General features: G+C 51.4%; 10 protein-coding genes across 10 annotated transcripts; 6 read left to right on the top strand and 4 right to left on the bottom strand.

Moving 5' to 3' along the window:
* Positions 1 to 557: 557 nt before the first annotated feature.
* On the top strand, positions 558 to 1799 carry CORC01_13925 (D-isomer specific 2-hydroxyacid dehydrogenase; the record flags this gene model as incomplete). Its single annotated transcript, XM_022625540.1, has 3 exons — positions 558 to 910; positions 984 to 1121; positions 1199 to 1799. 3 exons carry the CDS (start codon positions 558 to 560, stop codon positions 1797 to 1799), a joined length of 1092 nt encoding a protein of 363 aa, XP_022467960.1.
* A 1972-nt stretch (positions 1800 to 3771) lies between these two features.
* Positions 3772 to 4278, top strand: CORC01_13924 (uncharacterized protein; the record flags this gene model as incomplete). Its single annotated transcript, XM_022625539.1, has 1 exon — positions 3772 to 4278. The coding sequence occupies one exon, from the start codon at positions 3772 to 3774 to the stop codon at positions 4276 to 4278; it is 507 nt and encodes a 168-aa protein (XP_022467959.1).
* A 301-nt stretch (positions 4279 to 4579) lies between these two features.
* On the bottom strand, positions 4580 to 6533 carry CORC01_13923 (major facilitator superfamily transporter; the record flags this gene model as incomplete). The annotated part of the gene is made up of 4 exons (XM_022625538.1): positions 4580 to 4992; positions 5051 to 5901; positions 5957 to 6244; positions 6319 to 6533. 4 exons carry the CDS (start codon positions 6531 to 6533, stop codon positions 4580 to 4582), a joined length of 1767 nt encoding a protein of 588 aa, XP_022467958.1.
* Positions 6534 to 8474: 1941 nt separating this feature from the next.
* On the bottom strand, positions 8475 to 8717 carry CORC01_13922 (uncharacterized protein; the record flags this gene model as incomplete). The annotated part of the gene is made up of 1 exon (XM_022625537.1): positions 8475 to 8717. One exon carries the CDS (start codon positions 8715 to 8717, stop codon positions 8475 to 8477), a length of 243 nt encoding a protein of 80 aa, XP_022467957.1.
* Positions 8718 to 11487: 2770 nt separating this feature from the next.
* On the top strand, positions 11488 to 11928 carry CORC01_13921 (uncharacterized protein; the record flags this gene model as incomplete). The annotated part of the gene is made up of 1 exon (XM_022625536.1): positions 11488 to 11928. One exon carries the CDS (start codon positions 11488 to 11490, stop codon positions 11926 to 11928), a length of 441 nt encoding a protein of 146 aa, XP_022467956.1.
* Positions 11929 to 12112: 184 nt separating this feature from the next.
* CORC01_13920 (uncharacterized protein) lies at positions 12113 to 13201 on the bottom strand (the record flags this gene model as incomplete). Its single annotated transcript, XM_022625535.1, has 2 exons — positions 12113 to 13037; positions 13101 to 13201. 2 exons carry the CDS (start codon positions 13199 to 13201, stop codon positions 12113 to 12115), a joined length of 1026 nt encoding a protein of 341 aa, XP_022467955.1.
* An 818-nt stretch (positions 13202 to 14019) lies between these two features.
* On the top strand, positions 14020 to 15973 carry CORC01_13919 (uncharacterized protein; the record flags this gene model as incomplete). The annotated part of the gene is made up of 4 exons (XM_022625534.1): positions 14020 to 14195; positions 14323 to 14531; positions 14603 to 14936; positions 14992 to 15973. The coding sequence occupies 4 exons, from the start codon at positions 14020 to 14022 to the stop codon at positions 15971 to 15973; spliced, it is 1701 nt and encodes a 566-aa protein (XP_022467954.1).
* Positions 15974 to 18483: 2510 nt separating this feature from the next.
* Positions 18484 to 20148, top strand: CORC01_13918 (cytochrome P450; the record flags this gene model as incomplete). The annotated part of the gene is made up of 6 exons (XM_022625533.1): positions 18484 to 18593; positions 18649 to 18840; positions 18906 to 19057; positions 19112 to 19350; positions 19419 to 19690; positions 20004 to 20148. 6 exons carry the CDS (start codon positions 18484 to 18486, stop codon positions 20146 to 20148), a joined length of 1110 nt encoding a protein of 369 aa, XP_022467953.1.
* Positions 20149 to 20950: 802 nt separating this feature from the next.
* Positions 20951 to 21208, bottom strand: CORC01_13917 (uncharacterized protein; the record flags this gene model as incomplete). Its single annotated transcript, XM_022625532.1, has 1 exon — positions 20951 to 21208. One exon carries the CDS (start codon positions 21206 to 21208, stop codon positions 20951 to 20953), a length of 258 nt encoding a protein of 85 aa, XP_022467952.1.
* Positions 21209 to 22884: 1676 nt separating this feature from the next.
* On the top strand, positions 22885 to 24377 carry CORC01_13916 (glycosyl hydrolase family 76; the record flags this gene model as incomplete). The annotated part of the gene is made up of 2 exons (XM_022625531.1): positions 22885 to 22972; positions 23188 to 24377. 2 exons carry the CDS (start codon positions 22885 to 22887, stop codon positions 24375 to 24377), a joined length of 1278 nt encoding a protein of 425 aa, XP_022467951.1.
* Positions 24378 to 24424: the final 47 nt, after the last annotated feature.

Below are 24424 nucleotides of genomic sequence, written 5' to 3'. Positions count from 1 at the left end.
TTCTTGATGCGCCTGGAATCGGGGTGTAGTGGAATCAGCTGGCAGGCAAATGGAGTGGTGTAATGACCTGACTCGTATTTTGCCCCGTGACCTACGTTGCCAGTGGGTGTTTGCGTGCTCTAGGTGCTAGTACCGGCAATCGCTTGCACTGCATCCGGTTGATTTCGGCCTACTCAAGCGGGACTTAAACACTCGTTATCTCTCAGACAGGCAGGTCCAAAAACCCACGCCGGGCCGGGTTCGCTGCGCTGCTGATAAATAGCCGGTATCGCGGATACTTCCCGGTCTCGGAACGACAGCGGAGCACCGAGGCCCCACGTTCTGACAAAACGGTGGATGGACTAATACCCAGTCATTTTACAGTTTCAGCCTATGAGAGTCCACCAATCCGTTATCGGCAACCCTCTACCGTGGACACTCTTTATTAAATTGAAGCGATACACTACGTACGGTATTAATAACACTTTGCTGCACACCAAGCCCGGGAGTACCCTCTAACCCACCTATTTCCATTTCTTAACCTTGTACGACATACACAACCAAAAGTCATCATCAGCATGGGCGATCTCGCAAACCGCCAAAGCCCTCTGGCAGGCGACAAACTCTTGGTATTCCTCTCGTCACCGGAGAACACGGAATGGACACGCAGGATCTCGGAGCGCTTCCCCGGCCTCAAAGTCTGTTGGGAGTCCAACTTGAAGCCCGGCGGCGGCTTTCTCTTGCCAGACGAACTGTCGGATGAGGTGTGGGATGGCGTGACGATATTCATGGCGTTTAATCCGCCGTCCCCGCATCGCATGTCCAAGGTCCGCTTCGTGCAGTTGACCTCTGCCGGGGCGGACAGGTGGCTTGACCACGAGGTCTATAAGGACCCCAATGTTTCGTTTTGCACAACAAATGGCTGCCATCCGTGAGTGCTGATCCCAAAACCATGGGCATCTTGCGCGCGCACGAGACTCGGATCACTGACGTGAGAGTGACAGGCCGCAGATTGCGGAATGGGTGATTGGTACATGGCTAGCTCACCAGCATCATTTCCAGCGATATGTCAACCACATGAAGGAGGGGTTCTGGGAGGGGCCCATGGAGGTAGACTTTGAAGACTCAGTCGGCCTTCGCATGTAAGTCCCGATCCGCAGTCTATGATCCGCAGGCTGTAAGGAGGAGAAAAGTCGGCGGCTAACCAAGTTGCCTCCAGGGGCGTTTTGGGTTACGGCGCAATAGGTCGCCAGTGCGGTAAAGTCGCGCAAGCGATGGGGATGGAGGTATACGCGTACACCAGAGGCGAGCGCTCGACCGCCGAGTCTCGCAAAGACGACAGCTACTGCGTCCCCGGGACCGGGGACCCCGACGGACTGGTACCGGCCAAATGGTTCCACGGCGCATCCAAAGAGGCTATCAACCACTTTTTGAGCCAAGACCTGGACCTCTTGGTGCTGGGCCTGCCCCTCACCGAGGAAACCAAAGGGCTCATTGGCAAACAGCAATTTGAGATTCTATCGAAACGCAAGACGTTTGTTTCGAATATCGCCAGAGGTCCCCTCATTCAGACGGATGCCCTCATTGAAGCTCTCGAGGGTGGCAAGATCCGGGCGGCTGCGTTGGATGTTACGGATCCGGAGCCGCTTCCGAAGGATCACCCACTGTGGAAGGCGCCGAACGTCTTCATCACGCCTCATGTCAGTTGGAGAACGGATGGGTACTGGGAACGAGTTTTGGGAGTCTTGGAAGCGAATTTGGAGCGCATAGATGCCGGCAAGCCTCTTATTAATGTGGTGAACAAGAAGCTGCATTACTAAGTAGGTATCCTTGACTGCTGTCTACCTAATCGATTTCAAACGAAGCAATGAACCAAGAGATTTGAATACCAAGGTCTCATCGCATGCTTGCTGATGCTTATACATAGCCAGCGGAATACGCCACTGCCCATTCACTTGCGCAAACGACCTCGCGTACCCGATCCAATTCGCAATAAAGAATCCAAACGCATTCTTCAGGCCCTTCAACCCGACCAAGAACCCACGGTTCTCGGGCAGCGAGATCTTGGTGAGATGAATTGGCGTGACAGGATATCAGATGCCCGTCAACTTCGGACCAGCCGCTACACACGCGCCCAGCAATCATCATGCCCAGGTTGACGGACACAGCTCGCAGGGCTGCGACGAGAATGCTGACAACCGCTCCAATGAGGACGGTTAGCAACGGCTCCGTTTGTCCATTGGCCATCCGGACTGCAGACCGTCGACGCAGCTTCCGGTGTAGTATGAGGCGACGATACCCCCGACTAGCACAGATTGACCTCATGAGCTTCCGTGCATGTATGTCTCAAAGCTCGTCGGCCTATGGTTATCGCAATAATACCGTTGTCAAGACTGTCGAAAAGGCTGAGTTGCTACCATCATCAATTCATATGTTCAAAGCAAATAAGAAGAAGTCTGGAAGAAACCTCACCCTCCCCGTGCTAATGGCCATGGAGGCGAGTAGGGTCTTCTTGGCGTTTCCATGATGCCCACGGAGGACTTTTGTGCTCGTCATCTTGAACCCTAGACTTCTGCTTAGAACAAGAGAACTGCTCACAGCAGCTGGGCTTTGGCAGAATCTTGGTGATGAAGAGAGATGTCTATACTGATGGATTGGAAAGAGGCCGCTCTAGCACTGCCGCTCCATCGTGCGGAAGCCGTCTTCCACATTCCCTAGATCTCCGCGTCTCCCACCACGCATCTCCCCGCACCTCGCGGAAGCCTCGCAGGCACCAATACCGATGCAACGGCAATGTGTAGGATCAGGCAGGCAAGGAAGTCATCTTTTCCTGCCTTCTCTCCCGTCGCATCCTCCATATTATGGGTGACGGAAGAAGCGCCACGCCGCTTTTCTTTGCTGAGAGCATCAAAATCACGTCTTCCAGCCTGCGGTTCCTGACCATCATCCCCAAAATGTGTCGAGATTGATATGGAAAGCCGACGTTCGGCATCTTTCATACAGACGTTTCAACCATTTCAGTAAGTAGGCGGTCCAATGTCCTTTGCCCTGGAAAACAAAGGTTCAACGTGGAAAAGACACTGCGCTTCTCGGAAGCCTCTGTCTTTCTATACTCGGGAACTTGACTTGGAAGACAATGTGAAGACTGCCTTTTGAAGGAAGCGAAGGTGCTATGTCACCCAGCCCATCTTATTGGCTACGTTTTTTTTGCATAAGACATGTACCTGCAGCAAGCAGCAGTACCTACATTCAGTAACGTGATCTGCAACACTCACAACATAACATGACCTCTTACTTACGCAGTAGGCGTGAACGAGATACATTACTCATGCAGGCCCAAAATACGGAACGAAGTCCATCAAGAACGATGCAGTATACCCCTAGTCCCCGGACGCCTCATGGCTGATCTCCAAAGTACCTTCACCCTCCCCCTCCCCATCTCCGAATCCTCCGCTCCGTAACCCGTCGAGTCGCTTGGAACCCATCACGTCACAGCCGTTCTTCGTCCGATCAACACAGAGTCTCCGGTTTCATTCCATCTTTACTCCACGGCGGAGCTTCCCCAACCACCATCCCGACCTAGGCTAACCTACCTACCTACCTACTCGTTGATTAAAAGGAGGTCGTTCCTGCTGCTGCTGCCAAGGCTGTATCTGCCAACACGGTTCCTGTCAACTAACCTTGAACATTGTCCAAAAACAAAAACAAGCCTCCAGAAACTTTGTCAACCAAGCCCCAAAATTAAAAAATAGGTCTACCTCCAAGACTTGCCTTGCACCAACAACCTCTAAAATGAACAACACAGCCCCAAAAGACCTCCAATCCCTCCCCGAAATCTACTGCCGCGCCTGGGCCGCCCGCGACCCCCAACCCCTCCTAGACCTCTTCACAAAAGACTCCTTCATGACCGACCACGGCGCCCAGATCCACATCCCCTTTGCCTTTCTCGAACGTCACCACAAGCACTGGAACGGCGCGCACAAGGACTTTGAAGTCTACCTCGACAAGCAGTACCCCGTCTACTGGGCCGAGACGGACGCACAAGGCAATGGGTACTGCAGCTTCCGGACCGTCAATAAGGGCGTCTTTGTCAACGACTTGGGGAGGCGCAAGGCAACTGGGTTGCCGTTTGAGTACTCGGGCGTCATTGACCTCAAGTTGAGAGGGGGCAAGATTGCGCAGGCGGATGAGTGGTTGAGGGTGCCTTTTGAGGATAGCGTCTCGCCTGATAAGTACATAACGATTTCGGAGGAGAGTTTGAAAAAGGTGATGAGGAAGGACCTCCACCAAGAGGGTTGATCATTGATCCGGATGAATTAACAGAGCGTAAGTGAGTAAGCAGATTATGTAGGTCTCAATAGGTAGCAAGCGACTATCAAGCAAAGAAGGTTTTTCGAGAAAATCATCATGAAATAAGTACGGTCGTATTCAAAGGCGGAAGCCATCTCTACTAGAGTTGTTTCCAAGTTCCGCGTAAATTAAACTAGATAAACAACACATCAAGTGACGATTCCGTTCAGGGATCGTGTAGATGAATAAGAGGTCGCTTTTACATCACAGAGCAAGGCTGTGCGGGGGTATCATCACCAACAACTCCTCTCTAAACAACGTTTCCTCGCACCTGCTTGATCTTCTTGACGTTGATGTTGCGCCACATGGCGACGGAGCCAAGGGCTCCGACCAGTAGACAGAGACTCGTGATGAGCATAATGCGCTGCGAGTCACCGTAGGCGCGCTGAATGCCAATGCGCTCGGGGGTGCCGACTGCGTAGCTAAGCTGCTGGTAGATGTCGCCGTAGATGGTGTCCACTGGAGTGCCAGCAGGAGTGTACTTTGCAATGTTCTTCTTGAAAGTACCAGTCCAGATCGCGGTGGCAACAGTGTAACCGACTGTCGAGCCAACGCTACCGAAAAGGTCGAGGATGGCCATGATGACTGCAACGTGTGCGTGGTCGGAGGGACTCAGCATGGCCATTTCTCCGCAGATGGTGGTTGGTCCGCCAGCAAATGCAACTGGACGTGATTTGTTAGCAACAATGCTTTTTGATGGCTTCAGCGTCATGTCACTTACCAAAAATCTGGGTCATGATAATGTAGCCGATGGGTTGATCCGGCTGACGGAAGTGGATCATGAGACCAACACCGAGCATCATGAGAGGGATACAAAAGAACAGGGCAAACGGCTTGAACCGCCCGGTGCGGTAAATCAGCCAGGAGATAATGATAGAGAAGAAGCAGGAGCCCGTGCGGTAAATGTTGCTAATGTAGGTGGTCTCAGAGGTGGACGTGTTCCAAACGACCATGAGCATGGAAGTGAAGAAGGATCCCCAGACAGCTGAGTTGAAGAAGACAAACACAAACATCAAGCCACCGAAGAAGACGGTTCTATCCATCAGGAGGGCAAACGGGATGAAGGTGACAGGGGCGAAGTACTTCTCGTAGACAACGAAGCCGATGATCAAGACGAAGCCGACGACGATGAAGGCGATGATCATGGGAGAGCGCCAGCCATCGGATTGATAAGAGTATATGTTGAACGGCAGGAGGAACAAGGCCATGCCCGCGGCAAGGATGAGGATACCGAGGGCATCGACATCAATGAGGAACTTCAAGATTTTGGCGCCAGAGATGTTCTTGATAGATCCGCGGCCGTCTATGATACCCATCTTCTTCGCCTTGTGCTGGTTCCAAAGGAAGAGAAGGATAAGAGGGCCAATGACGACGGGGGCCACGATAGACCACAAGCCAAGACCCCAACGCCAACCGATGCCGCCCTTGCTGAGGATACTGTCGGTGATGGGACCAGCCGCCCAGGTAGTGAAGATGTAGGGCGTCGTTGCGAATGAGAGCATCAGAGCTCTGCTCTTCAAGGTCGAGGTGTCGGCAATGAAGATGGTGATGCAGTAGGAAATACCCTGGGATCTACGGGCTGTTAAACTTTTGTCGACGATGATAATAGTTTGAGCTCAAAACTTACCCAACAGAGTAAAAGACTTGAGCAGCGGCGTACGTTTCAACGCCTTTGCAAGCAGCCATCATGATGAAGCCGAGAATCCAGCAAACGAGCATTATGCTGAGACCTTGGGGACGACCCCATGTGTCTAGAATCTTGGCAAGCGGCAGCTTGATCAGACCGGCAATGAGGGTGGACATGACGCTGGTAGTCGCCGTCAAGGAGTGCATGGCGAAAGAGCTGGTGACGAAGGGAGAGAGAACGCGCATCGAGACCTCCTGGATAGAGGTGACGACATAGAACAGCCAAATGCTTCGCATATTGTCAGCTATCGCCTAATGGGTCTACCAGTCTCTCTCTCTCTGGGCGGCGCGGAGGTAACTTACAGGGTATAGGCAATGATGAGATCACGCTTCGTCCAGACGGCTGTCATGGCCTCGACCTTGGCGACACCGGCCTGGAGGTCCTTTCCGATCGGTTCGTCATCGCTTGATCGGTCGCCTGGGTGCTCGCCGGCGGTCTTCTCGTCGTATGTGGGAGTTCCTGTAGGGTCGGCAGCCACCTGCTCCTCGACAGGAGCTTTGTTGGAGAACAAGCCCATGATTGTGTTGTTCAATCGTCTGGCTATGCTGGGCGGTTGACGTTGGCAGCGGCCAGGCTCATATGCACCAAGAGCAACAGGGAATTGTGTCTTTTGTTGCCGAAAAGAGCTTGATTGCGGGACATGAAAGCGTCCGTAGGCCGGGCAGAGGCTGGGTCTAAGTATTACGCGCCAAAGCTGCGGGACCTGGCTAGATAGTCGCGCAAGTTACATCCGCCATCGGCTCGGCGAAGGGAAGGCAATGGATGGTAAACAGGTGCCACCACTAGTGTAAGGTCAGAGCTAGCTCTCCACCCTTATGCAGCATTAGCACCATTTTGCTCGTGTAGTTGTGTGTCCGCCAAGAGCAAAGGAACCTTCAACCCCGAGTGGATTTTTCTGTGGATTATTGGATGGGGAAGAGGTCCACGGAATGTAAAAGCCAGCGGTGGCCGAGAGCGACTTTGTCCATGTGGGACAGATTTCTGTTGGCCAGGTCCAAGGCAGACCAGACCTAGCAGGCGTTCCACTGAAGCAACTGGGGTTGGTCCCATCGCAGCGCTGTTGGAAAATCGTTGGCAAAGAATTACGAAACGGCGTCCAGGTTACCGAGCTGACTTGGCCCGGATCGTTGGGCGACTCGGACCATGTGGGGAAGCATGCCCTGGAAGGTGTTCGGAAGGGAAGGGTTCTAGGTTGTATCTGTACGGATACCTAGTGTATTCTTGCTTGGATTCCAATGTGCAGAAGAGTCGGCTAGGCACAGAAGATCGTGCAGGCTACAGGCGTGTGAGTTGTCGGTGGGGTGGCAGTGGAGTTGCAGTCAATGTGAGCCGATGCGCCGAATAAAGCTCTAGCTCCATCTCGGCTACCAGAGTCGGTTCCGTGGTCGTCGCATTATCGTGCCGGGGCAGGGCCTCACATGTCAGATTGGTCGGGAACCAGTTCGCGTGGTCTTGGGTACACGTCTCGGGCGTGGATCGGTGGGACGAGGTGGAAGCTGTGCCATCGGACCTTGGAGGAAGAGATCGTCGCGCGATATGGGTCTCATAGGGTTCTGCCCGTGGCGAGAGCCGAGGAGCGAGCTGACGGCCGGCGTAGGTAGCGTACGGTTGGTCGTGCCATGATAGCGTTTGCTGCCATACATGAATCGCTAGGCCGTCTGCTGGGTGTTTATCTGTACGGAGACAAAACACAGTACACACACATTTGGTGATGACATCGGGTCGAGGGAGACATGCCGCTGAGACATCAAAGGCCACCGGGGAGATGCAGAAGTCCTTTGGCCTAGCGGGCCCCAGTCGTGGTCCATTCGGCCGGGCAATTTGTCGCGATTCGGCAAGAGAATTAAGGATGAAGGAAAGCTTGGCTTCAAGCATGACCAGGGCCGAGGTGCAAAGAAGACGTGGCCAACGTGACTGAGGGGGATACATCCAATGTCACTTGAAGGTGAACAAAATGGAAGGTGCCTTTAACAGATCTGGTAAGCTTCAAGAACGGTAGGCAGCAGCTGTGCCACCATTGGGTACCACGGTGCCTGCCACGCCCGGCTGAAGACATTGGGTCGGGAAGGATGGAACGAGGTGGAAAAGGGCAGGAACAACACCAAGGCAGAACGAACCGTTGTCCAGACTCCACACCCCACCGGTTGTTGGGAAGGAGGTCCTGAGAAGCTGGTCATTGGTTGGTCCGTCGCCCATGTTGTCATTTTAGTCGGCGGGGCCGTTCCACTGGCGCTGAAGCAAATTTTTATCTGATGGCGCCCCATTTTTCCCAATCTTATCAGATCATCTGCCTGCCTGAGGAATGGCAGACATCCCAGCCGCCACTTCCACCGCACTTGCACTTATGCACTCACTGTGCACTCACTCTGCACTCACTCCATCGCCCAGGACCCAGGGTGCTAGGTCATTCCGAATTTTCGATTGCTCTCCTCCGCGCAAGTTCCACTCTACAACATACCTAGGCCTGGGCAACAAGGCCCTCTCGATCCTGGGCGCCCGTTGCCACCTCGTACATCCGCGTATCTGGGGCCACCACTGTCGCTTTGCGGACCGGGCTGCGCACCACTTTGACAGCTTGACGACCGATTTCGACCCAGTTGCCCAGCCTTGGCTCTCGTTCCGTCCTGTCACCATATTTAGAGTTACCCATGAAGCGAATATCCCGTTCCGATGCTGCCGCAGTGCTATCGAGTCCATCCATCAGCTGAAGCTCTGCGTCTTTTTCCATCACTTCTTGCCCACGCCTCGCCGGCGTTCTGCTGTACCGCAGGCAAGAAACATGAAGAATTTGGTAGGCTTTGTCGTTGACTACCTTAACCCTTCCTGGGCACCAGGCCTACATGTCTGTCTGTCCTGGTCGTGGGACCGGCTAGCTGCATATGCGCCAATGGCATTTCTTCCTAGGGCACTTCTTCACCTTAGGTCACAGACATTCTACAAGTGGCTGCGTGACGATGTCTAAGACCTGCCGAGGCCTCCTGACTCATTGCTCGGGCTCCGACCGAATGATCGGAGCTTGTCGTTGAATGGTATCGGCGGCAAAGAACGAGGACTCGAGTTGTCAAGCCATATCATAGTAAGCGCAAGACTATCTGGAAAATCTCTTTCAAGGGCAAGCCGATCGAAGCCCTCTCACCTCCCTCTCACCGAGGCGGCATGGGCGGGTCGCAGGCCCTCTTGTGTGGGAGCCGACCCGGATACCAAGACTCATCCCAAGACTCGGAACACGAAGTCTCCAGCATGACAGAATGGGCCCGCGCATCTCCCACTCCACAACCAAACTGCCGGGCCAAGCATGCCAACCCGTCCATAGTAAAGTCAGCTCTATTAGGAGCACACGGGCGTCTCATTATTGCCACGGTTCCTTGCCCTCGCAGTTCCAGGCTGCATCTTTCATCCTTTGAGCTGCTGAAACCGCATCCACAGATCTCTCAGCGATGATCCGCCGGTAACTACAACGAGAGGACGTTGACTTGGGATAGAAAAGTCTTTGTGACTGCTACAATTCGACAATTGGCCGCTGCTTGCATCGATCCTTGAGCCAGTTCTTTGGCCGCCAAGGTCATGCATTTTTGCTTGGTCCTATCTCTTTTCCGACTTCCGCCGAAGCAAAAGCCGCCGAGCAGCCAGCCAAAAAGCGGCGCAGGGATGTTTCCGCGTTCATTTGCAACATCGGCCCACCATCAGGTAGGACGTCGCGGGGGAAATGCTCACAACTCTGACAACAATTTATTTATCGGGACCTCGATTCCCGCAATTCTCCCCGTACCAGACCGCCAATAGAGGCCATGCGATTTCGGACCCAAGGGGGATTTCGGGTCTTCCGATAACCAACAGAGGCCTGACCATGGCACTTGAGGTAGTCCTGTTACCCAAGATGCCGACTTCAACGATCCGTCCCGCGTTGCCAGAGGCCCTTTCCAGGGTGCTGACAACGCAACCATCACGCGCCGTGCTAATCCTGCGTCACGCATCTTTGTGTTATTTGAGACGCACTTACTCTTCCCGGTACGGAATACCAAGTCTCCAGCCTCGTGGAGCGACATGAGGTTGTCATGAGTTAGACGAGAGAGCCAGCTCTTCTAGAATATTGACGCGCTGTTCCATAAAGTATAAAATATCAGCCAGGAAGAATTGTGTAGAGGCTCAACTAAGTAGCAGCATTCCTCATCCAGCAGGTTCCGGTATCCGTACCTCCGGTTACTTGAATTCGCTTCGGGCCACAAGCTCTGTCATTCAGAGTGCAGATTCTGAGAGCGTCACTCTGCTAATCAACTGAGCAATGTCCAGGGATATCAGGTGATAAGCTCTCGTTATTCTCGATATGGATCATCGGGTCTGGAGCGCCGCAAGTCTTGGCTACAACATGGCATAATTCACGCTGTTTGTCACCAGCTTCGCTATCTATGCTATCGGCTTCGGGGATCCACAAATTCCGGTTAAACAAGGAAGCCTGATCTCAGCGAGACCTTTCGAGTTCCTGCGAAGACGTCGGATTCGATTCATCGTCAACATTTCATCTTTGGGTGACGCATTTGGCAAGGCAATAAGGTGAAGGGCGATATCACTTGATAGCACCAAGCACTCCTTGTTTTTTGGGCGTTTATGTGACCGTATTCTTTATTAAAGGTGTCTCGCACCGTCGATAACAAAAACCATAGGTCCGGCAGACAGCCTTGATCTTGGAAATTCTTCTATGCTCCTGAAAATCAGTATACTTGCATTCACCTCAACTTGAGGTATTGAAGAACGGTAGGCAGGTCGTTCGCTTTGTCGTTGAAAGGATAGTAGAGTAACCTAGATCCATTGTGCAAGGATAAGACTTGCTGCAAATAAACTGTATTCCAGATCCCTCTAATTATGGCAAGGTTCGCAACTGATGTCCGTGGAACTGGGGATTTTGCAACGTTTTAGGCCTTGTCAGACGGTACGGACCCTCCTAGATGCATACCGACCCGATTACCCCACTCTGACCGGCGTCCGACGGTCGGAACGCCTCTACACCTCGTTTTCTGTGAAACCTCCATGATACCCAGTGCCAGTGAACACTAGATACGCACTTCAACAACACTGCATCTTACTCATCTTGTGAGCTATAGTCGAATACTCTGGGCCTTTACGATCACCTGCTCCAGTTTACCGCAACGGATTTCGAGAGGGGGCAGTGATGTCATGGCGACATGGGCCACAGTCGACATGTCCCCACGCGGCTCGACATCAAATGATGGGCAAGCTTCGCGGGGCTACGTCATTCTGGGCATGCTCTAGAACATCGGATGGTGCGGGCTGCATGCATTCTAAATGCGCAAAAGAGACCTAGATGGTTTCCATCCCACTGCAACGCATACCGAGTACGAAATCACGCAATTCATTAGAGCCGCAAAATCTCAGTACGACGCGCCCACAACACACACAAATTGACAGCGCAGATCTCGTCCGAGTTTCCCATGACAGCGCAAAGCAGCGAAACCATGTCGCACCCGACACCGCCGTACAGCGAGACCGACCAGATGGACCAACAGGGCAGCAGACAGCCAGCACAGCAACAGCCGCAAAGGGAAACACATCCGCCCAAGACCGAGACGGAAGAGAAGATTGAGAAGGAAACCCCACGGTTGAATCCGGATGCTTCCTTATCCGCATCCGACACCAATACGCGATATGAAGATACGAAGAAGCATGTAGCGAAAAGAAGTAAGCGGCACGACGAGCCTAAAACCTCCGGAGGAGGACGGCAACAGCGACAAAAGCGTGAGCAGCAGCAGCAGGTCGTACCGCAAAATCAACAGAATCAACAAGTACAGAATAAGAGCAGCAGTGGAGCTCCTTCGGTGAAGTTGGATATGGACCTGGACGTCGATATTGATCTGAAAGCGAAGATTCAGGGTGACATAACTTTGTCTATATTGTAAGTTTGTTTTAGTCTTCTCTTGCTTGTGCCGATTTATGAAGAACCCGCGAGATTGACACCAATTCAGAGGAGGAAAACAAAATAAAAAGTGATTTACTTGAAGAGCAAGAGCGCGACGATATCCATGAATATGATGAAACTTCGTATATATAAAAACCCAATCGAAAACTCCCAGCAACTTGTTACTATAGCTCTTGGTTCTGTTCACGATATAACTTGGACGGCCAACGACACCCAAACGCTGCGGGCTCATTGAAGTAGGCCTGATCCATGTTATCGTGAGAAGCAACAGCTCCCCCAACAGCAGACGCAAACAGAGGATCGAAATCATACGCCTCTGCGACCAATTTCCTCCCAAACAAACCTTTCAGCAAGTCCATGAAGCCAGAATCTCGGACCGAATCGCCGTGCAGGATGAGGACTTGAATCTTATCCGGCATATCACCGATCACAGAGCAGGATCCGAGAGGCGGTTTGGAGATACGGCGCAGAGCCTCGCCTGCCTCCTCCAACCTCGCGCCATTATCTCTTGAGCCATCTTGTGCGCCGGCTGTTTGCGATTCTACGGGGAATATGACGATTTCGTGACGCTGCTCCTCAAGCACCAATCGATCCACGCAAAAAAGCGCGACATTCATCCCCCAACGGCTGTATTCTATGGAGAGCGCCGCTTGAGGCATCAGCGTCCTGGCAGTAGGGAATCGTAAATTGGCGTGGACGGCGAGACTGGAGGCTGGTAGGACTGGGACGCCTCTCACTGCTTGACGACGGCCAATACGTTTGAGTGCTTCCTGCAAGATATCTCGCTGATAGCCGTCTTCCTGCGACGGATTGTGCAGGACCAGCTCGGCATAGCAGAATGATGTACCCAGGTGTGAAGTAACCGAGGATTGAAGACTGCGTAACAGGGTCTCGGCGCTGGCTACAGCTGCTGACGGAGTGCAGATGTTGAAAATTCCCTGTAGGCTTGGGGGAACGAAACGACAGGCTGCCAATTCAGGTACGGTGTAAGACGGTTTACTGCTGCGCAGGAAGGTTTTGTACTCTTGGGTGCCTTCAAATGGACCAATTTCCACAAAAGAACCGTTCGCGTAGTAAATGACCGCGGTACTGCTAAGACGTATCAGTTACAATGCACTCTTCGTGATCGACTGTTTGGTTAAGCAATCTTACCCGTAGTCAGGATTCAGACTAAATGCTACTCCTGGCACACTCCAAGCCTTGCCCAAAACTCCGCAAATGCTGCAGAGGATGAAATAAATATGCGCCCGCATGGTTAGAGCGTCGGCTGTTGGACGAAGGTCTTCACTTTGAAAGGCTGGCTGAGCAGACGTGAAGAAGGCAAGCGCCCCCAATTTCAAGATGCCGGAGAAGACTAGGTGCTTTGCTGGAGGAATAGGCTCGAGGAGGGCGGGCGCAACCTGTTCCAGATGATATGGCTGACGGCGAAGCGGATGAACAGACCATGGGGGCTGGACATGATATACGGCGCAGCAATATGCGTGAATGAATGGAGGCTGGGACCAACGGATGAGTGGGTCTAGCTGAAAAATCCAGGCCAGGCATCATGGCCGGACTTGGGGCCGAAACCGCGGCGGAGGTCCTCTTAAGAGAGGATTCTGGGGTCTTGTTGGTGCCGAATTTATGCGGTTGTGATACACCAGTTCCATTCAGGGGCGTCAAGCGCCCGTGTCAGCATACGACAGTCACACCATAACTTGAGGGAAACGTATTCATCAATCCATGCATCATACATCTATCTACATGTATCATTTATTCTGGGATGCCCCCAATACAACAAGAAGGGGGTTCACATGATGTTGTGCCGAAGAACATAATCTCCCACACTGAAAGCATCACGGTACCCCCAAAAACGGGCGACGGATGTGCTGGGGAAGATTGGACTTTTGGTGGCATCGACATGCCTTCGTTCTTGAGCCTCAGGGCCGGTAGTTCATTGCTCTTAATGAAGGAGGAAAGTAAACAAATGACAAAAGACATAAATACAGCATAAGAGTAACTCATGCTCATGGAGTCTGCTTCAGCATCGATCACCTCTCCTCTGATCAAAGACGACTTAGTATAGGTCAAAATGGTTTTCATTACTCTCCTTTTACTTCAATATGCTGCTGTCCTGGCGTGTGCAGCACCAGGAGCTCGCAGGAACGCAACAGAGGCTGGTACCTCCATCGTCAGCATAGGAAGTCATCTCAACGACTTCACCGAGTCTGATCCGACTGCTCTCGACCCAAAGGACCCGTTGGCGTCGTTGAACGACCGTTGGCGACCGGAAGGGGGTAATCCCTTTGACATCGGGATTCCTCAATTACCGTCAATCTGTGACAATCTCTGGAGCACTCCATCCAAAGAATGTGCCGAGGCAGCTCTGTCTCAGTCAGGGCTGGACGCCTTTTGGAGGCGGCAACCTGAAGTTCGAGGACGGCATTTGTGACTCAATGCAACAGCAGAGGCTCGCTACGGCAGCTTGGGATGCTCATACCCTTGCTAGATTCGCGAAGTCTCTTCCCACCAGTGGCAAACACATTGCTACGTGGCGAGCATACATTGGTCCGGACTTTTCAAACTTTCAGGATCGTATCACGAGTAAGGAACTCTCCAGAAAACAAATTCTAGTGATCAACATAGCTAGCTTAATGCTGACGAAGGACTTTTAGAAAATTTTGAAAGAGCTCAAGAGTTTAAGGACAAACAGAAATTCGACATTATTCTCAGTTGTAAGGATACTCAAAACAAGTGCGGTCGGCAAATCGACGGAAAGAGTGTCGGTGGCTACGCATGGACACAAGCGTGGTACTTTGGTTGGAAATACTACCACATCACACTTTGTCCTATTTACTTCGGGCTGGATACGCTGGACGAAAAGTTTGACCTCATTGAAAGCGAGTTGGGGAACGGGGAAACCAAACATGCTGCCAAGGCGGAATGGCAGATGAACACAGGCCAGTATCTTCTCCACGAGATGATGCATCTTTTGATCTGTCACTCGGGGTTGAAGATTTGCTAAAGATTTACATCTAGTCATCGACCACCATGTTGATGAAAGCGAGACTGGCCGCTGGGCATATGGGCCAGCAATGGGTCACAAGCTCGCTCAACGACCCCTGGCCCAAGGTGGAGGAGGCCAACGGTCAAGCACCAATTCAGGCAGCTACGCCTGGCTAGCCAATAGCCTCTACTTTTACCATGTCACCAACTATTTCCCGCAACCTCCGGGCTTCAAAGACATAAGCGCTATCCACAGACTAAGCTCTGGCCAACTTGCCCAAATGGAGACCGCCTTCTCAATCAACTTGGGTTATATGAACTTTAGCGAAGGTATCTGGACAACCGAGGAGACAGACCGTCGATTTAATACCGCGTGTGAGGGTATGAAGAACCCACCGCCAGCCATGTCTGCACCACCTCTCAGCGAGATCCCCAGACCCGATTGTGCCTACAACGGCCCAGCTTTTGCGCAGTCGCCAGCCGAAGCACACATTCACGACTTTTGCAGTAACGAAGAATTTTGGGACACGGTCATTGTTCCTCCCATCTCACTTGGACTTGATAAGACCAGCGACAACCGACAGAAAGCAGCGGGCATTGCAAAGGGATATGCCATTGGCGGAACAGATGACAAGCTGTGGCTGGGACTCATGTTTTCGCGCGACTCTTGCACGGGATCCTTTCAGTTCAGCCTCGGAGAAACCAACGACGAGAAACGAGACTACTGCAAAAGCCGACTTCGAACAATCCTGAATGGCTGTGGAACGGGTACGGTCACTGCAAAAAAGGGAGGTACACTTGTTGAAGGATGTCATATTTACGCCATGATGGCCGCCCAAAATGATCCATTTGATGAGTGGTATAAGGACCAGGGAGAACTAAAGTGTGAAGATACGGCTGCGACTGGGGAGAGTGCACTGAAAGGGACTTGCACCTGCTGGTATAGTGGCTATCCCGGCCTTACTGATGTCTTCAAGAAGCCCAACAGCAACGTTTGTAAGGCTGGGGATATAAACTTGAAGGATCTAATTACAAATTAGTCTGTGATTATGTAACACCAGCAATTTACCTGACAGACCACAATCTTCGCAGCGATAGTCACGAGCGAAAGATCCCCAATCTACACAGTTGTCCAAGTGGTGATTTTGATTTTTAGCGGATAACGGTTCCTGACTGCTTTCTCGTTTTCTTACACAACATGAATACAAGCGCCAAGGATCCTATTATGTTTATGTCTTCTCGAGATGTCGATTGCAAATCAAAGATTGAAACCTATCGATGAAGTTACTTATTCATGACATAGCAAAGGATCCCAGATTAGCGCCTCTATCCATCAAAGCTGCCGGCGTCATTATAGGATCCAAGTTAAATTGCCTCGCGACACTATGTTGCGGAACTCGTAGGACATCGGATGCTGGCCCGCGCACAACGTTCACTATTCGAACCTGATTCTGCTCTGACAAACCAGCACGTTTGTATAAAGGTAACGATGAATTGCGCATTGGCACAGATCTTTCATTAGAGTGGCAAGGCCAGATCTCTATCTGTATTCGTGCATGTGACTTGAGGCTCAAATGCGGGATTTAAACCGAGGTTTGTAGTGAAGCAAGGAAGTATGAAGATAAGATTTGGGAGGAAAGGTGGCAGCCTGATCAAGTCGCAGAATATTGAAGTCGTCTGACGGACACTGCCGGCAGAATGAGCTTTCCCCGTCCAGGTCTTGGCTATTTATTTTCAGTCACATACCTCAAACGCACGTCATTGGTTTGGTCTACCCGGCACGTTTTTATACGCGCTGGCGGACGAAGACGCTCGATAGCCTTCCTGCCTGTCTTTCTGCTTGTAATACAACGCTAAATGTAATTTTCGGTAGTGACGTCTTCCAACTACCTTTCCCAAATAAGTCCAATCCTCTCAGAGTTTCGATCGAAAAGTCTAGACCAAGACTAGTTGATTATTCCTCAACGAAATGACTCGATGGACCATTGGAACTTTACTGGGACCAAGCTTTTGTCCTCTGTTCACAATTTCCTGAACTTGATTGAGGCTTGCAATGTTTTTGTTTGAACTTTGGAAAAGAATTTGGTCGGCATTCTCCAACATCAGCCAGGTTACTAATAAACACCTTGTCGACGTTGGTAGCGATTGATTACTTGATCCTTCTTGCAATAATAGAACACCAAAATCAGTCAGCTTAGCGCCTAGAGTGAGACCAACGGTACATGCGTTCATGACAAAGCATGAAAGCTATTGTCACGGTACCTCTCACTATCTGTGGGTCTGTTTTTCATTTGTTTTGGACGCATGAGGTAGCAGGTAATTGTGCAGATAAGCCTTTAGGGATCTACAACTGAAGAACGATATTTTATCTATTCTCATGACATGAACTTTGCAGACATTGCTTGAATTAATAGTACTTAATAGACACGAGCATGTGTTATGCAATGGCCACAGGCCTTTTCTTCAGAGTTGTGATGCATTTTTGTAATCTTATTGAAGCAATATACATGTACCATGTACTCATGTGATTATGCCACACCAAACGTTAAGGTTTTCTGGAAGTCATTTTCAGACTCAAAAGTTCGAGACAAGTAGAGACGTTGGGCTTCTCCACAAATTGCGGATCCAAAGTATGTTTCCCGTGAATGGAGCCATCCAGTTGTCCACTGTGTGCTACGCGAATCTGCAAAACGTCATGTGGAGGCCCTCGGCAATGGCACAAGAAATGCCCAACCAGCCATACCTAAGCAGCTATCCGAGCCTGACGATTCGCCGGTGTGGGCGCAGATCGTCAGCATCTGGTTGCCTCTGAATCAATGTCTGCGTATTACCCATCTCACCTTGCCCTTTTGCAGACTTGCGTCCGGAGTGTGTCTACTCCCCGAGCAAATGATGTCGAAGCGTTGTGAGACGGTCTCCGCAAGCAGTCAGCGAGATGTTGCATCGCGGTCCGGGATGGACTTGAATTTGTAACCTTTGCCTGCCAAATCGAGTTGGCTACATTTTTTAGTGCTCACTCTTCGGACTGACTAAGTGGTACCGCTGGCCGTTGCAACTAGCATACCCGGTAACCTCGCTGATCTAATGCCCAGGGGTCTCCATGCAAGAGTCGTATTTAAGACGCAAGTGCGGAACATGAAATGTTGCTGACGGCAGAAAATATCCTCCAAACCTTTCCCCCTTCTCTGTCGCCTAATTTAACTTTTAAACGAAAATGGAGATATTTTCGCTGTCCATTGGCTTCGCCGGCCTCCTACTCATCTCTTTTGTTGTCGAGAGAGTCTTGAGCAGGTTGAAGAATGGCAGGCGACCTCCCTTGCCCCCCGGCCCTAAGGGTTTGCCGATTGTGGGTAATGTGAACGATCTACCCAAACCTGGCGAACTGGACTATGTTCATTGGTTGAAGCATAAAGAGCTCTACGGTCAGTCCCTGACTCCCGGTATTGAATCCCCATGATGGAATTTTCAGCATCATGACATGGAACAAAATGATCATGAAGAAGACGTGGCTGACTTTTCTGTGCCAGGTCCCATCAGTTCAATCACGACAATGGGTCAGACCATCGTGATTCTCAGCGACGCGCAACTTGCATTCGAACTTTTAGACAAGCGCTCGCTGAAGCATTCCTCGAGACCATCGCAAACATTCATTGGCGAGATGTATGTAAACCTATAACGTCTTTCCGACTCATGGAAGCTTCTAACAGTATGATAGGGTCGGCCTAGAGCACCTTACTGGCATGGCCGTCTATGACGAGCGGTTTCGTGCGCAGCGCAAGTCTATGGGCCGGATACTTGGCTCCAAGAATGCCGCAGCGAAATATAACGAGGCCCAAGAGGCTGAAGTTGGACATCTCCTGCTGCACCTGCTGAACGACCCGCAGAACTTGGTGGAACATATCAAGAAGTAAGAGAATGAGGGATTCACAAGGCGACCAACTACAATAACCAATCGCTGACATATTCCCACAGGGAAGCCGGCTCTTTAATTGTCAAGATTGTCTATGGCTACACTGCGGAACCGTTTAAGAAAGACCCTTTCCTGGAGATGATTACCCAAACCATGGACAATTTCTCGGAGGGTGCTACGCCCGGCGCCTTTTTGGTTGACGTTTTCCCCTTTTGTATGTCCCACTCTACGCTTCTGCTCATGACTGAGTCTTTCTGATTTCCAGCAGTAAGATATCTACCCAACTGGGTTCCTGGGACAGGTTTCAAACAACTAGCAAAGCAATGGAAAGCCCAGATGGAGGAGACCAGAGACAGGCCGTATGCTTTCGTCCAGCATCAAATCGCGCAAGGCAAGGATAACTCGTCATATCTGGCGAATCTCCTCGACTCCCCTGACCAATCGCCATTCAATCAGCATAACAACAAGTACTCCGCGCTGGCTGTTTTCGGAGGTGGCGCAGATACAGTACGTAAACTTTTCAATCTCTGTTGAAGCATCAGGTCGGTAAACACTGCATGCTAACTGTGCCGCAGACCGTCTCGACCGTTGCGTCCTTTTTCCTTGCCATGATGGTGCATCCCGAGATCCAGAAGAAGGCCCAAGAGGAGATTGATAGGGTCGTTGGTAGTGCAAGACTGCCGAATATCCAGGATCGTGAGAAGCTTCCTTATATCGAAGCCCTAGTCAAAGAGATCATGCGTTGGCACCCTATCGGCCCTATGGGTCTTCCCCACTCAAGTACAGAAGACGATGTCTTCGAAGGCTACTTCATTCCGAAGGGGTCCATGGTGCTTCCCAACATTTGGTAAGCCCGGCAGCGCTCTGAAATACGGAATCGTGAGCATTGGCTGAGACATTCACCACAGGTGGTTCACGCATGACCCAGCGAGATACTCCGATCCCCTGGACTTCAAGCCCGAGCGCTTCCTCGAGACCGAGGGGCACGAACCCGAGGCGGACCCTCACAAATTCGTTTTTGGCTTCGGCCGCCGAATCTGCCCCGGCCGCATCCTCGCCGACAACTCCATCTTTCTCAACATCGCCCAGACGCTTGCCGTGTACAATCTCACCAAGCCGATTGTCGATGGCAAAGTCGTTGAGCCGGCCGTCAAGTTTAGCACAGGCGTCATCAGCCACCCGGAGCCATTCGAGATCTCCATCAAGCCTCGATCGGCGGAGCATGAACGGTTGATTCGCTCGATTGAGCAAACCTACCCGTGGGAGGAGAGTGATGCCAAAACTCTGGAGAGAATGGCGGTCTAGGCGGCGTGGGGTGGGGTCGATTTTTGAAGTTTACGGTCTCAATGATGATCTGAAACTTATTGGGTGTTGTTGGAAGGGATGCCTCTTGGGAGATTCTAAATTGAAAAATGAACGACTGGTCTTGAATCAAGACTGTTGTCATTCTTGGAGAAATTTGATGACTCAGTGCAAGACCTTTTGTCGCAAAGACGACGCCGTCAATTGCGGGCAGCAATCAACGCCACATACACCATTGCGACACCTTTGAACTGCAAGGTGATGATTGATGAATTTGCGCCCTTAGGCTCTGCTTCCCCCGATTTACCTTTGTAAATTTCGAAATCCATCCCTGAATGTAAGTTCAACTTATCCGGCGCGGTTGTTTCAACTTCAAGCTTCTCTTGAGAGAACGCTGAGCCCAATCGAAGCTCAGCGTGCCAGCGCATTCAAACTCATTAAACATAACAATCAAAAGAATAATCCAACACAGACCATTCAGCGAATTAAAATACTTAATACCGGCTGTTCAATATTTGACATGTTACAACATAACATTGTCAAGTACCTTATTATAAACAAATTTAATAACTTTTATTGAATACTTAAATGTAGTTTAAAAATGAGATAAATCATTGAACGTAACCGCTGTATTTGATTTGTTTGTTCGGCTTGGCACGCTGCCGTTTTTGAGTGTTCTTTGTGTCTTGTCCACGGTAGCAGCTGAAATTCATTCGTCATCGCAGACAGAACATAGTTCCTTGAAGCTATTCGCTTCGTGATCCCGTTCAACCGATATCTTTATCCCTTCAAAGACGCAGGAGTTCTAGATGTGTGTGGCTGAGTACTCGAAGCAGGGACTCCCGAAATCTGTTGCCGCAATGAAAAGCAACTCGCTCTCTTCTTCGACCAGGAGGTGGCGGTACGAGATGTTTGGGCGGTTCGTCGTTGTTCTGATGACGGTGGGATCAGGCCCGATCTTGTATGCCCGCTTGAAGTCGGCCTCGCGGGACGGAGGCAACGTGGCGGTGATGAAGACGCGACGCGGACAGATCTTTTCCGTGAGGTCGCCGAGCCGTAACATTTTTGGCCGGAACGCGCTGTTGGACTCAAAGATGAGGTGGGCCTCGTCAACAACGCACAAGTCAATCTGGGCGTGGGTGTTCTGGCAACAATGAGTATCTACAACTCTTGGAAAGTTCAATGGCGCCAAAAGCTGAAGTTAAGGTTTCATCCCAAGATTCTGTATATAATGTATAGCGGCATAAAGGAGTCATACCAACCTAGAGGTGGAAGAAGAAAACTGCTTCTCGTCTTTAGATTACCTTCATCTTCATAACAATACTATTCCATTCATCAGCTCGATTTCTCATCTCAAAATTCAATTACTCTTGCATCACTTTCAGCATCATGTCCCACCGTCCTTTTTGTTACCTCTGTCTCTGGCTTTTGCTGCTCTATTAAATTCCAAAGCTCCCGATTACGGCAACGATGGTGTCTAGAACACTTGGTGCATCCGCGCCATGGCCAAGTTTCCGGCTGCAAATCGGCAGTCTGAGAAATTTCGACCTGGATTTATTTCAGAAGCCAATGGATTTGAGTTAATTGGCCGTCCAGTGTTTGGATGCTCCTTGAGAGAAGGAGACTAAATGTCACAGACTCTCGGCATGGACAGATTGACGCGATAGAGGAAGAGAGAGCCGATACTCATAGCCACTGTTTTCGGAAGCGATTATTGCAGTGTTAACAAGGGGGGTTGACTTGATTGGGGGCAGAAAGGGGGAACACAGAACGTGTACGGATACTGTTGCAGTTTTGTTCGGGGGTTTAGTTGCCAATTTACGCATCCCGGTTGCGTGATTGGACGATGCAACTCTACAAGTCCTAATTACACGATCAACCAAACGTGAAGGAATAATGATTTTCATGGGGATCCGTCGACCCAAATATGTTCAGGAGAGCTCAGCCAAAAATAGACAGCTTGTTGTTCCTTATGTCAGTGACTAGCCGTGTTTCCGCACTCTTTCTTATCCCCGCCCTATTGCATCCTGAGACGCGTCAGTCCACCAGCCCCCCGCAAGTTTTCCACTACGTCTCCCGCTAAGGACCGAAAAGAGAGGGAACCAACTCGAGTTTGGGTAATTAGGGGTGGATCGTCATCGCGAACGGAGATCACCCCCCACCACCCGCAGCACGCTAAGACGGAAAGCCGGGACGCTACCGTCTTTCTGTCTCCCTGTTTCTTGAGCCTCCAGTCCAACCCGGCCCCCCGGCAAACGAGCGTCGTAAGCAACATTGCAAACCTTCGGCATTCACGGCTTCAATTGTCTACACATATGTTTCAGTCCAACCAACCATACCTGGGTTTTTTTTTCTGGCGCTCAGAGCAACGCAACAAGAACCAAACATTGAACAGCTAAAGCTTTAGTGCGAAACCGTCGAAATCCTCTTAATAAGATGGACCCCGAGCTCATGCCAGTGGGTTACGAGGTTACATGGGCGTCGGCTATAGACGTCAGCGGTGGAGAGAGGGAAGATTGAAATTGGGCCCGCGTGTTGCACAGCCCGTTTGATTGAATGCCCTTTAACTCGGTGGCTCTTCCGCCCAGCTTGGCGGCCCCTTTCGGCCCTCGTTTACGTCTACGTCGTCGCTGTTGTTGTTGATTGTCGTTGTTGAAGCCAAGCTTTTGCCAATACATTGGCGTTGCGATTAGGTTTTCTTGTCGCTCTTTCAACTCCCCACCAGCCGAACATATCGAGATGAAGCCATCATTAGGACTGCCGGCGTTGACCGTGGGTTTGCATTTGGCGAGTGTGAAAGCCATTGATGTCACATGGACAGACCAAGGTAGGGCGTCTGCTTTCACCGATATACCTCTCCTTCGCTAACGCATGCTGGGATATCAGACTCAATAAAGAGCGCCGCAAGCACAGTAGCATACGGACTAGTGAAATACTATACGGGGAATAATACTGGCGATACCCCTGGAAACTTACCAGATCCCTATTACTGTAGGTAAAATCCATGGGATAGTCTGAGAAACTCGCGTTGACAAGCCCAAGGGTGGGAGGCCGGTGCCATGTTCGGCACATTGATAGACTACTGGTGGCTTACGGGTGACGACTCTTACAACAAAATCACTACACAAGCCATGCTTCACCAAGTCGGCGACGACAACGACTACATGCCTCAGAACCAGACCCTCACGGAAGGAAACGACGACCAGGGCTTCTGGGCGATGGCCGCCATGTCCGCAGCCGAACACAAATACCCGAACCCGCCAGAAGGCTCACCGCAGTGGCTCGCCCTAGTCCAAGCAGTCTTTAACGAGTACGTCTCCCGATGGGACACGCAGAGCTGCGGCGGCGGCGTGCGATGGCAAATCTTTACGTGGAACGCCGGCTTCGACTACAAAAACTCCATCGCCAACGGGTGCTTCTTCAACGTGGCGGCACGCCTGGCGCGGTACACGGGGAACACGACATACTCGGACTGGGCGGAGAAGGTCTGGACCTGGGAAACGAGCGTCGGGCTGCTCACATCCGACAACAAAGTGCTGGACGGCATCCACTTTGAGGGCAAGTGCCCCAGCTCTACGGATAGCACACAGTGGTCCTACAATGCCGGGATTTTTCTCTACGGCGCGGCGGTGATGTACAACATCACGGGGAACGACACGTGGAAGACGCGGCTCGACGGGATGCTCACGGACGTCCAGGGGGTGTTTGTCCAGAACGGCATCATCTACGAGGCGTACTGCGAGCCTACCGCGCAATGCAGCCAGGACGCGCAGAGCTTCAAGGGGTACCTCGCGCGGTGGCTGGCCGCCACGTCGCAGGTCGCCGCGCACACCGTCGACACAATTACGACGCTGCTGCTGGCAAGCGGTAAGAAGGCGGCGCTGAGCTGTTCGGGGTCGCCTGCTTCGGGGTTCAAGGGCCAAGCGGGGACGGCGTGCGGGTTCTCGTGGCTGAATGGGACGTTTGACGGATTGGTGGGCGTGGGACCGCAGATGTCGTCGCTGCAGATGATTATGTATAACCTCGTTGACACGGCCGAGGTTCCTGTCACTGCTACCACGGGAGGAAATTCTACAGGAAATGTCAATGGAGGGAAGACCGATGATGGGTCGGGGTCGGGGTCGGCGAATCCTCTCAAGGCCATTACTACCGCAGACAAGGCCGGCGCGGCTATCTTGACGATCATGGTTACGGCCAGTGTTGTCGCTGGCACTGTGTTTCTCATCATGTAGAAGCTCTTGTTGATATTGAAGCGAGTTTTGATTCTTTGAACAATGCG

The sequence above is a fragment of the Colletotrichum orchidophilum genome (assembly GCF_001831195.1).
Source record: "Colletotrichum orchidophilum strain IMI 309357 chromosome Unknown Scaffold_223.1, whole genome shotgun sequence".
Lineage (NCBI taxonomy): Eukaryota > Fungi > Ascomycota > Sordariomycetes > Glomerellales > Glomerellaceae > Colletotrichum > Colletotrichum orchidophilum.
The sequence above is the reverse complement of the archived record's forward strand: the minus strand, read 5'-3'. Positions and strand labels throughout refer to the sequence as shown.